The sequence below is a fragment of the Scyliorhinus torazame genome, chromosome 9, assembly GCF_047496885.1.
Source record: "Scyliorhinus torazame isolate Kashiwa2021f chromosome 9, sScyTor2.1, whole genome shotgun sequence".
Lineage (NCBI taxonomy): Eukaryota > Metazoa > Chordata > Chondrichthyes > Carcharhiniformes > Scyliorhinidae > Scyliorhinus > Scyliorhinus torazame.
This window is the reverse complement of record NC_092715.1, coordinates 246977470-246990218: the sequence shown is the minus strand read 5'-3', so window position 1 is coordinate 246990218 and position 12749 is coordinate 246977470. Positions and strand designations below refer to the sequence as shown.

At 45.5% G+C, this 12749-nt stretch overlaps 1 protein-coding gene across 2 annotated transcripts in view; it reads right to left on the bottom strand.

Moving 5' to 3' along the window:
• The window catches only part of plgrkt (plasminogen receptor, C-terminal lysine transmembrane protein), a 93457-nt gene that overhangs the window by 53326 nt on the left and 27382 nt on the right, over positions 1-12749 (bottom strand). Inside the window, exons 2-3 of one of the 2 annotated variants that reach the window (XM_072517237.1) lie at positions 11346-11412; positions 10564-10651 (exon numbers count right to left, since the gene is read on the bottom strand). In XM_072517237.1, coding sequence (XP_072373338.1) covers positions 10564-10644 — 81 coding nt within the window. In that variant the 5' untranslated portion in view covers positions 10645-10651; positions 11346-11412. The remainder of the gene's footprint in view (positions 1-10563; positions 10652-11345; positions 11413-12749) is intronic. The other variant, XM_072517236.1, reaches the window with a different exon arrangement.

Sequence of the window (12749 nt, the reverse complement as noted above, 5' to 3'; positions counted from 1 at the left end):
ACTTTTTTAAAGGGCAAAATCGCAACTCCCTTTACCGCTGCCTCTGGCAGTTCGTTCCAGATGCTCACCACCCTCTGTGTGAAAAAATTTCCCCTCTGGTCTCTTTTGTATCTCTCCTCTCTCACCTTAAACTGATACCCTCTAGTTCTAGACTCCTCTACCTTTGGGAAAAGATGTAGGCTATCTACCTTATCTATGCTCCTCATTATTTTATAGACCTCAAAAAGATCACCCCTAAGCCTTCTACGTTCCAGAGAAAAAAGTCCCAGCCTATCCAGCCTCTCCTTATAACTCAGACCATCAGGTCCTGGTAGCATCCTCATAAATCTCTTCTGCATTCTTTCTAGTTTAACAATATCCTTCCTATAATAGGGTGACCAGAACTGAACACAGTATTCCATGTGTGGTCTTACCAATGTCTTGTACAACTTCAACAAGATGTCCCAACTCCTGTATTCAATATTCTGACCAATAAAACCTAGCATGCTGAATGCCTTCTTCACCACCCTGTCCACCTGCAACTCCACCTTCAAGGAGCTATGAACCTGTACCCCTAGATCTCTTTGTTCTGTAACTCGCCCCAACTCCCTACCATTAACTGAGTAGGTCCTGCCCCGATTCGATCTACCAAAATGCATCACCTCACATTTATCCAAATTAAACTCCATCTGCCATTCATCGGCCCACTGGCCCAATTGGTCAAGATCCTGTTGCAATCTTATATAACCTTCTTCATTATCCACTATGCCACCAATCTTGGTGTCACCTGCAAACTTACTAACCATGCCTCCTACATTCTCATCCAAATCATTAATATATATAACAAATAACAGTGGACCCAGCACTGATCCCTGAGGCACACCGCTGGTCACAGGCCTCCAGTTTGAAAAACAACCCTCCACAACCACCGTTTGGCTTCGGTCGCCAAGCCAATTTTGTATCCAATTGGCTACCTCACCCTGGATTCCGTGAGATTTAACCTTTTGCAACAACCTACCATGCGGTACCTTGTCAAAGGCTTTGCTAAAGTCCATGTAGACAACGTCAACTGCAATGCCCTCATCTAGCTTCTTGGTTACTCCTTCAAAAAACTCAATCAAATTCGTGAGACATGACTTTCCCCTTACAAAGCCATGCTGACTTTCCCTAATTAGCCCTTGCCTGTCTAAATGCCTGTAGATCCTGTCCCTCAGAATACCTTCTAACAATTTACCCACTACAGAAGTAAGGCTAACCAGTCTGCAGTTCAGGCTTATCCCTATAGCCCTTCTTAAACAAGGGCACAACATTTGCTACCCTCCAATCTTCAGGCACCTCTTCTGTAGCTATTGATAATTCAAATATCTCAGCTAGGGAGCCAGCAATTTCCTCCCTAGCCTCCCACAATGTCCTGGGATACATTTAATCAGGTCCCGGGGATTTATCTATCTTGATGCGCTTTAATACCTCCAGCACCTCCTTCTCTGTAATATGTACACTCCTCAAGACATCACTTTTTATTTCCCCAATTTCCCTAACATTCGTGCCTTTCTCAACAGTAAATACTGACAAGAAATATTCATTTAGGACCTCTCCCATCCATTGTGGATCTGCACATAGATGACCTTGTTTATTTTTAAGAGACCCTACCCTCTCCCTAGTCACCCTTTTACCCTTTATGTATCTGTGAAAGCTCTTGCCTTATCTGCCAAGACAATCTCATGTCCCATTTTTGCCCTCCTGATTTCTCTCTTAACTCTACTCCGACAAGCCCTATACTCTTCAAGGGATCCATTTGATCCCAGCTGCCTATGCATGTCATATGCCTCCTTTTTCCTTTTGACCATGGCCTCAATATCCCGTTCATTCCTTCTACCAGCCTTACACTTCACTGTAAGAGGAATGTGTTCACCCTGAACCCTAGTTGATACCTTTTTGAAAGACTCCCACTTACCAGCTGCCCCCTTGCCTGCAAATAGGCACCCCCAATCAATTTTTGAAAGTTTGCCCCAATACCCTCGAAATTGGCCTTGCCCCAATTTAGAATTTTAACTTTTGAGCCAGAACTATCATTCTCCATAGCTATCTTAAAATTAATGGAATTATGGTCATTGGTCCCAAAGTGATCCCTTACTAACACTTCCGTCACCTGCCCTTCCTTATTCCCCAAGAGGAGGTCAGGTTTTGCACCCTCTCTAGTTGGGCCATCCACATATTGAATGAGGAATTCTTTCTGAATACACTCGACAAATTTCTCTCCATCCAAACCCCTAGTGCTATGGCTGTCCCAGTTAATGTTGGGAAAGTTAAAGTTCAACTATTACCACCCTATTTTTCTGGCAGCTACCTATAATCTCTTTACATATTTGCTCCTCAATATCCCACTGACTATTTGGGGGCCTATAGTACAGTCCTATCAAAGTGATCTCATCCTTCTTATTTTTCAGTTCTACCCATTTAGACTCAGTGGGCAAACTCTCGGATATATCCTCTCTCTGTGCTGCCATGATACTGTCCCTAATCAAAAATGAAACTCCCCCTCCTCTCTTACCTCCTGTTCTATCTTTCCTATAGCATCTGTACCCCGGAACATTGAGCTGCCAATCCTACCCCTCCTTTAGCCATATTTCAGTAATAGCTATACTATCCATGCCCTGACTTCACCTGGCTTACTCGTTAGGCCTCTTGCATTGAAATAAATGCAGTTCAATCTGTTTCTCTGCCTTTCACTTTTCTCCTTACTGACTTTTGTTTCTAACCTCTCTTTACTACCCTTCGACTTCCTGCATTAGTTCCCAGCCCCCTGCCACATTAGTTTAAACCCTCCCCAACAGCGTTAGCAAACACTCTGCTTCCACCACCTTTTGAGGAAAAGAGTTCCAAAGACTCACGACACTCAGAGAAAAAAATTCTCCTCAGCTTTGTCTTCCATGGGTGACCTCTTATTAGTCCGAGGTTCTTCCTCAAGAAGGAACATCCTCTCCACATCCACCCTGTCATGACCCTTCAGGATCTTACATGTTTTTATCAAGTGCCTCTTCCGCTTCCAAACTCTTAATTGATACAAGCCCAGCTTATCAAAAGTTTCCCCATAAGACAACCCTCTACATGCAGAAGCTAGCTTAGGACAGTGAACCAAATGTCAGTACAAGGTGGTTGTGAGAACTTCAGCTGCTGAGCCCACAGTAACCAAATGCCCGCTTACCATCTCTTCGGAGGATGCATTGTCAGAGTGGCACTGTCACTGAGACATGGAGCAACATTGTTGCTGTAGGTGGCAAGCACCAGGCCTAATGGGATTAGTGCACCTTGTTTACTAATTTGCTACTGATCTTGCAATTGTCATAGACAGCAAAGCAGCAAAATTAAATCCTCCAGACGATGTTGCGGTCTTTGGAACCATTTGTTTGAGGCTGTCTGAAGCAAACATTTTTGTTTTGAAATTTAGTACCGCAGAAGAATCAGAGAATTCCTACAGCGCAGTAGGAGGCCATATGGCCCATTGGCCCTGCACCAACCCTCTGAAAGAGCACTCCACCGAAGCCCACTTCCCCCCCAATCCGAATAACCCCTTAATCTAACCTACACATCTTTGGATACTAAGTGGCAATTTAGCATGGCCAATCTACCTAACCTGCACATCTTTGGACTGTGGAAGGAAACCGGAGCACCCGGGGGAAACCCACGCAAACACGGGGGGGAACATACAGACTCCACACAGTCACCCGTGGCCGAAATTGGACCCGGTTCCCTGGGGCTGTGAAGCAGCAGTGCTAATCTCTGTGACACTGTGCTGCTCCCCTCCCTCCCATCCCCACCCCCGCCCACTATGCGATAAAATTTCAACCCATGATACAACACGAGGACACTGCACATCAAACTCTGCCTCTAACCTGTCACTAGATCGAATGAAGTCGCGAAAAGAGCAACAAACGAGATGTGTTTACTAACAGTTGGCAACATGAAGCACTGGATATTTTGTATTGACCCTTTAAAATAACAAGTCTGACAGGAGAACACAAGGACAAAGCAGCTGAAGTTCCTCGTATTGTGCATTATCCAGTGACATTGTAGTTTAAAATCATTTAGTCCGTGTTTGTTAGTACAGTCTGTGAAAGTGAACTTTGGGATATATATTAACAAAGCAAAAGTAATGTCTGAAATAGCCAATTTCTCTGCAAAGTGAGTTGCAAATTTCTCAATTGCCAGTTTCAGAAATGCTCAAATTTTAGACATTATAGTAATATTCCCTTGAAATCATTTGTTCAGCCACAGAATCACAGTGGAAAGGAGCAAATTAATAATATCCAAACAACTTGCCATTAAAATGTTGACTGTAACAAGGAAGGTCATTTGCCATTGAAGTAGACTGTTCGAGGAATTTAATGTTAAAGTGGTGACAGGAAGGCTTGTGGCACCTTGGAGAACTGGGTCTGGCGGTTATTGCACCCCAATACTGGTGCTACTAATTTTCCAACTGTTGAATGGAACAGCCTGCAATTCTCTGGCTTTTCCTCTATCAGATGTCCGTCAGATTAATGCTGCATATAGATTTGATTTAAATATTTACTGATAGTTACTCTCTCCCTTGTCCCTGTTCACTTTGCTTGTCTTCTACTTGTTGCTGCCTGAGTCACTCTAATTTCTTGGGCCTCTCCCTCACATGCCCTTTCCCTCCCCTGGCTTTTTGCTTCCCATTTGCCACGCAACATGAAATATTCAGATTTTCTTACAAAACACAAGTTAATGTAAATAGCATTCAGAATATTTCTGAATAACATTGAGCCGATAAAGAAGGCCTTTCCAAAACAGTTTCCTCAACTAGGCGCTCCTAGCTACCAATCTGTACCAACTTCGAATCCCGCAGGCTCAGAACCCGAACGAAAGGCCATTTGTTTCCCTGACCTGGTGGGCCAGTTCCAAGTTAAGTATTGGCCTGTTAGTTGTAGAAGTAGCTTAGACGTTGAATTTATACATGAGTAGTGAATACTGTGTATAATAAATGTGCTTTGATTTAAATCTTACTAAGCGGTGTATTGGATTATTGATCGTTCCTCGGACTTGAACCACGTGGCGGTATCATAAAGATACCTGGCGACTCAAGAGCAAAGGTGATAAAACAGAGCAATTAAACTAAGGCAAAAGTTAGCAACAGGATGTAATTGAAACATTTAAATTTCTGACAGGGCCGGACAGAATGGAGGCAGAGATATTATTTCCTCTGGCTGGGGGCCTAGAACAAGAGGTCACAGTCTCAGAATAATGGGTCGGCATTTAGGACTGAGATGAGGAGAAATTTCTTCACTCAGAGGAAGGGAAACCTGTGGAATTTTCTACAACAGAAGACTGTGGAGGCTAAGTCACTGAATATATTCAAGGAAGAAATAGATAGATAGATTTCTAGACTCTAATTATGTCAAGGGGTATGTGGAGTGCGGGGGGCAATGGTGTTGAAATCGAGGATCTGCCATGATCACATTGAATGGCGGAGCAGTCTGGAAGGGCTGAATGGCCTTCTCCTTCTCTTAGTTCCTATGTATTTATGACAAGCTGATCACTAGCTTTCCATCTATCATGCAAAGCATAAGGGTTTCCAGAAAGGGGTATGTTACTTATTTAGGGCTTCATGAGATATTTCTCTCGTACTCAAGCCAGAAGTCCAGTTTTGGAAATAAATCTTCAACAAAAACATCTATTTAGCACCTTTAACATGCCCCAAGGTACTTTCCAAGAGCATTATGAAATAGAATTTGACACTGAGCCATGTTGTATATATTAGAGCAGATGATTAAAAGCTTGGTCAACAAGGAGGAGAGAGAAGTACACTTAGGAGGGAATTCCAGAGTTGAATTTAGGACTGAGATGAGGAGAAATTTCTTCACTCAGAGGAAGGGAAACCTGTGGAATTTTCTACAACAGAAGACTGTGGAGGCCAAGTCACAGAATATATTCAAGGAAGAAATAGATAGGTATATTTCTAGATTCTAAATATGAAGGCATAGTCACCAACGGTGGAGTGATGAAGACCTGGAATGCATAAGGAGCCACGATTGGAGGAAAAGCAAGATTTTGAAGACTTGTGGAGCTGGAAGAGGCCTCAGAAATGGGAAGGGGCAAAAGCCATGGAAGGGTTTGAATACAAGGAAGAAGAATTTAAAGTCAAAGTATTGGAGTTCCGATGTAGGTCAGCAGGACAGGGGTTCTGGGCGAATAGGACTTGGGGTGAGTCGAGTGACAGTCAGCAGAGCTTTGCATGAGCTCATTCTTAAAGAAAGTAGAAGGTGGAAGTCTGCGAGCAGAGCACTGAGTCTAGAGATAACAAAGTTATGGGGATAGTTCAGCAGCAGATGAGTTGGGAGGGGATGGCGATGGGCAATATTACAGTGGTGGAAGTCGGCAATCTTAGTGGTTGAGCAGTTATGGGTTTAGATGCTCAGGTACAGGTGAAACAGTTTGTTGAGGTTGCAAATGATCTGGTCAGTCTCAGACAGCGACCAGGGCAATCTCTACAAACTAAAGTTCGAGCTTCTGAGCACAACTGCTTTTGACTTCATTGTATTTTATTCTGATGCTTTTCCTTGGCTGCAATATACATTTTATATATTCTCGTTCTTAATTTTCAGCTTCTACTAGGTCCTAATAGTGAAGTGGCTCGCTGCTAGGTGATGGCTTGTTCAGAATTTACCTCAAATATCTTTGATACATTCTGTGCACTTTGTCAAAAGAATTGGATGCAGTAACATTGTATTCATGCCAAGTTCCTTAATTCACTATCCTAACTGCTAAACTGTTTAAAATGGGCCTGGCACAAATGTGTCAAATCATCATGCGTGAAACAGCTCTACAGCTTAATTTCCAGCCTCACATGACTTTATCAGAAACGTTGTTATCTTCTGTTGAGCAGCGCAGTGTCCCAGGCAAAAAGGCAAGTGACAACAACGGGAGATTACGAAAAGGCAGCCATTTATTTTTGGTATAATATTTCCGATAAAGGTCATTCATTCGATAATATCACAAGGTTTCTGGCCTCGGTGTGTTCTGTTAGTTTGACAACAATTCCTCAAAAAGCATTGATGTATTTATTTGCAGCGTGTGGACACTGATATCAAAAAACTGAATGCCCTTGACCTCTTCCAGTTGTGCATCTGAAGACCGCTTTGTCTGACTGCAATACTTCCCACTCGCCCGCAACACAGGAGCAACAAATGGAGGGGATTGCCAGAGCACTGCTCCTTTCAGAACCTATTTTCTGCCCAGATTCAAAATGGCCCTCTTGGAAAGATTCAAAACAACCTCAAATGATCAGAAATTAAACTAGGCGAATATGTGACTTGATGCCCAAGTACAACACTTTTTAAACTCGTATCAAGAATGCAGGGATTTTGAAACTTTATTTTGAAAACCGGTGAATATATTTTGCACATTTTCAAACCACAATTTGTCTGATAGGAATAAAGCTGTAAGAGAACTGGATTTTCTACATACAAACATGAGAGATAGGAGCTGAAGTCGGCCATTCGGCCCCTCGAGCCTGATTCGGCATTCAATTAGATCATGGCTGATCCGTTTATGTTGAATTCCACATTCCCTATCCCGATAACCTTTGGCTTCCTTGCCTTTTAGCGATTTATCTCCACCTCCCCATTATTCAGTGACCCCCGCCTCCACCACATTCTGAGGGAGAGAGTTCCAAAGTCGCATAACACTCAGAAAATAAATTCTCCTCATCCCTGTCCTCTAAGGGCATCCCCTAATTTTAAAACAGTGTCTCCTAGTTCTGGGCTCACCGACAACAGGAAACATCATTTTTGCGTGCGTCTCGTCAAGACTAGTCAGGATCATATATACTTCAATCAAGTCACCCATCAGTCTTCTAAACTCCAGTGGGAACAAGCCCAGTCTGTCCAACCTTTCCTCAACCCGTTCATTCCCGGTATCGATCTGTTTTCTGTGAGCCGGGCTCCAACAGCACAGAAGGCGCACAATAGGTTTAAACTGCTCTGGCTGTGTGCAGTCATTTCTGTACTAATATTGTGTCATGCTTCATTTCATGTTCATAACCTGTTCCTGGTGGTGAATTTACGGGCAGGAGAGGTTGTGGAGGGGGACGGGGGCGGTGGGGCAAGGAACGATCTGCACAAGTGCCTTTTTTAAAGGACTGCAGCAGTCTATTAAAAGGACAAGTACTTACATAAAATGAGCCCGCCCCACTTAGATCACTATCGATTTTGCCTGGCGGGTCAATTTCTGCGCGGGTGAGAACAAGTGATGGGTCATCTTTGGGGGGGTACTCACCCTCAATGTGGGCAACTACAAGGCCGAAAAAATTGAAGAAAGCGATGGAACAGCATGTTGCGGCAAAGGTAAACAGCAGTAGTAAGTGTGTAGCAATACACGGCACCATCAGGTGTCATCCTGAGTGTTTGCTTGTGTATGTGTCTTAAGTAAAACAAGACAAAGAAGGGAAGATGCCCACCCGCTCTTGTACACCACCTCCAGCCTGGCCATCTCTCGTGCTTCACGCCTTCTCCCTGTCAATGATGTTGAAAATGGCTTCCACTATTGGTGTCAGGATCTATATAAAGGGCAGACCTCCTCCTGGTCTCATCACTTTCCTTTCTTGTGTGCCAGTTTCTCCGATGGAAAACGCCAAAATGGATTAACATGTGTCTTACTGACGGGCTTGCAGGATATCTGAGGTAGTTTAGCACTGAGGCTTAATGAGAGACCATAAAATGCAGGAGCAGAAATAGGCCATTCGACCCATTGAGTCTGCCAATCAATGATTGTGACTGATCTGATATGATAATCCTCAACTCCACTTTCCTGAATTAGCCCCAAAACTTTTGATTCCTTTGCTGATTAAAAATCTGTCTACTTCAGCCTGAAACATACCTAACAACGAAGCCTCCACAACCCTCTGTGGTAAAGAATTCATAGATTCACTACTCTCTGAGAGAAGAAATTTCTCCTCAACTCTGTCCTAAATGGACAGACTTAACTCCTTACTCTGAGATTAGGCCCTCTGTTCCTAGACTCTCCCAGAAGGGGAAAAAACTTCTCAACATCAACCTTGTGAAGCCCCCTGAGAACTTATTTGCCTCAATAAGGTCACCCCACATTTTTCTAAACTACGAGTACAGGTCCGACCTATTCAACCTCTCCTCATAAGAAAAGCCCTCCACATCAACTGGGATCAACCTAGTGAACCATTCTCTGAACCACATCAAACTGAAAGGATCCTTGTTCTATCAATGAGTAAATGCCATTTTGAATTTGCCAGCCAATAATAAGGGTCAATGCATGTTTCATGGTGTTACACTACACTCATTAAAAATCTGTTCAAAAGTGCACCATTTCATCAATACACTGGCACCATTTAAGCCAGTGTTTTTCAAACTTTTTTTCCGGGGACCCATTTTTACCAACCGGCCAACCTTCAGTACCCAACCCGGCCGACCTTTGCGACCCACGTCGGCCAACCTTACGGCCCACACCGGCCGACCTTCGCAGCCCACGCCGGCCGACCTTTGCGACCCACGTCGGCCGACCTTTGCGACCCACCATTTTCCCGATCCCTTGTTTGCTGCTGACAAAATGGAGGAATCGCAATCGCGCCCAAAGCACGAGATGTCAATGTCTGGGGGTGTGTGACCTGCTCTCTGCCTCCCTTCAGGCGGGAAGATTATATAGAATTTTCTTTTAAATCTTCTGCGTCTCCGATTGCGCAAACTCGCGGGCAACATCCGCAGCAGCCAGCTTTTTTTTTAAACAAGTTATGGGGGGGGGGGGAGGGGGGTTAATTTGATAAAGCTTAACAGGAAAAAAATGCAGAAACTGAAAATGTTTTCATCCTCTAGAAATTGGAGATTCACCACATTTCACCTAAACATTACAATTAAAAATGTAAAAAAATTAAAGACACTTAAAAATCAATTAATTGATAAAGCTTCCAAATACGACCTGCAGGCACTTTGTTTTGGAATTTTTAAAAATCAAGATTAAAAAAGTTGGCATCTCTTAGTTGAAGTTACATCTGCGGTGAAACCATCGTTGGATCACCCACCATTCTTGGAGTAAGAGACTTCTACTTCAAGAGCATCAAAGTTCAGAAACCAACCAATCACATCATTCTCCCGGTACATTTTGCAGCCGGCTTTTAATAATCCCAGCTACAAACGCTCTTCAAAAAGGCTGCAACCAGATTTTTTTAAGTGCAGCCGCACCGTGCATGCGTGCCCGCTCATCGGTACGCATGCACAAAACTCTGCGCACGCGCACCAATGAGCGGGCACGCATGCACAGTGCGACCGCATTTTCATTATATGTTCATGGCAATTTTTAAGGCCGCTTGCAGCCGGCATTATTAAAAGCCGAATTTTGCGCACGGATTTGCACAATCGGGAGCACCATGACAGATGGCTCCGCGACCACCCCGAAACCCGCCCGCGACCCATCTGCGGGTCGCGCCCCCGACTGACAATACCTGATTTAAGCCACAACAGTTCACCTTCCCAATCTGAAAGAGTAACAGCATATAGGGGGACTCTGTATTGTTTCATTCACAGAATTTAATAGTTATACCTGCAGAGCACTATTTGCCGCCATGAACTCTTGCTGTTTCTTTAGATTTTCATCCATTGATTTTGACATAAATAACCCCATCTTGGACCTGAAAATCCATAAGACATAATGATATAAGTTAATTTACAAATCAAATCTCATGCATTCACTTATTTGCTCTAAAGACGCAGATTGAGGGCTGCACACCAGGTTTCAGTCAGAGGCTGACCCGCTGAAAAAAATGGGGATATTCCTCCCCCCTTTTTATATATTGAGGAGCACGCAATTCAACCCAAGGTAAAACATCAACTTCTGCAAGCTGCACGATGTTCTTATTTTTGTCTTTCTCCTCTCGCTGTCCTGTTGATACTCTGTTTGGGATTCATTGTACAGATGCATGCCATCTGATTCACTCAGCCCTCAAATAGCTTTGAAGATTCATAAGCAAGTGGGCAGAGCGAATCATATAACCTAATCTGGAATGAAACTACTTTGCCATTTGGGTTATTTTTAAATAACCGATTCGCCCAGGCTCCAGCTCCCGAGAGCCGCCCAGGGCCAAGATGGCGGCGTGGGCCATGGAAGCCACGAGAAGCATCAGAGTCATATCAACAGCGCTTGCCCACTCCCCCTGCCGAATCGGCAACCCCCACCCGCAGGGCAGCTGGAGTCTCCAACAGGAGGAGTGGGGAAGTTCAATCTGGCACCTTCACAATCAGTGAGTTTCCTTTCAAATGTAGTAGTTTAAGTCGAGTTCATTTTGTGCAATGTATCATCAAACAACAGCTGGCCCACAGCCTTACCTTGAGATGCCCCCTTTGGCTTTGTCTCTCTCTGTTCTTTGGTTATTTAATTGATCACCGAGTATATCTTTTTAAAAAAACACAAATAAAATATAAACATCTGCAGACAAATGCACACAGAGTTGGTGGGAAACATGAAGTGAAATCATGCTGCTTGCGAATGGTGCTGATCAGTCTGGGGGCCTCCCTAAGCGAGGGAAACAAGCAAGGGCTCGGGAGGGAGGTGGTGAGAAGGGTGGCAAGCAGGAAGCAACAAGTGTTTGTCACTCAGGAGGTGATTGGGAAGGTTGTGTAGCAGGAGGCAGCTACATGGTCTGCAGAGTGGGCAGCGGTCAGGCAGGCTAGCCAAATGGGGAGAGGTCCCACCCAACAACTCCTGATTGATCTGTCCTGAGGAAAACTGTCCAAACCTCATGGACCTAGGTGGGGAGTGAGTGAATAAGTCTGTGTGAGTGGGTGAGTCCTAATGTGAGTGTGAGTGAGTCCCTGAGTGAATGAGGGAGTGAGACTGTGAGTGAATGAGTGTGAGTGTGAATGAAACTGTGAGTGTGAATGAATCTGTGTGAGTGTGAATGAATCTGTGTGAGTGGGTGAGTCCCTGGGCGTGATTCTGCAATAATGGGGCTATGTCCTCACGCCGGCGGGAAAACCGGCGCCAACTATTCTGGCGTCAACAGCTCCCGAAAGTTTGGAATTCTCCAATTTCTCAGGGGCTAGGTTGACAGCGGAGTGTTTGGCGCCGCTCCAGCCGGCGGCAAAGGGCCGGCGGAAGTTCGCACATGCGCGGACCGGCTGGCGTATTTCCGCGTATGCGCAGACCGGCCGGCGTGTTTCCGCGCATGCGCGGGAGTTCCCTTCTCCGCACCGGCCTCCGGGCAACATGGCGGAGCCCGACAGGGGCCCGGTGCTGAGGAAAGAAGGCTCCCCACGGAACCAGCCCGCCTGCAGATCGGTAGGCCCCGATCGCGGACCAGGCCACCGTGGGGGCCCCCCGGTGTCGGATCCCAACGTGTCCCCCCCCCAGGACTGCCCCCGCACACTTACCTGCCAGGTCCCGCCGTGCGTGAGGTCAGTAATTCATGCTGGCGGGACTGGCCAAAACTTTACGGCCACTCAGCCCATCGGGGCCCGGAGAATCGCCGGGGGGGGGGGGGGGGGCGCTGTCAATGGCCACCGACCAGCCTGGCGGAAATCCCACTGGCCCCCGGGAAATGGCGCCAGAGAATAGCGCAGCCGGCGTCGGGGCAGGATTCGCGCCTCCCCCCAGGGATTCTCCGACCCGGCGGAGGGTCGGAAAATCCCGGCCCTAGTGTGGGTGTGAGTGGGTCCCCGAGTGAATGAGCGAGTGAGTTTGTGAATGAATGAGTGAGAGTGAGTGAGTCTGAGTGTGAGTGAATGAGTTTG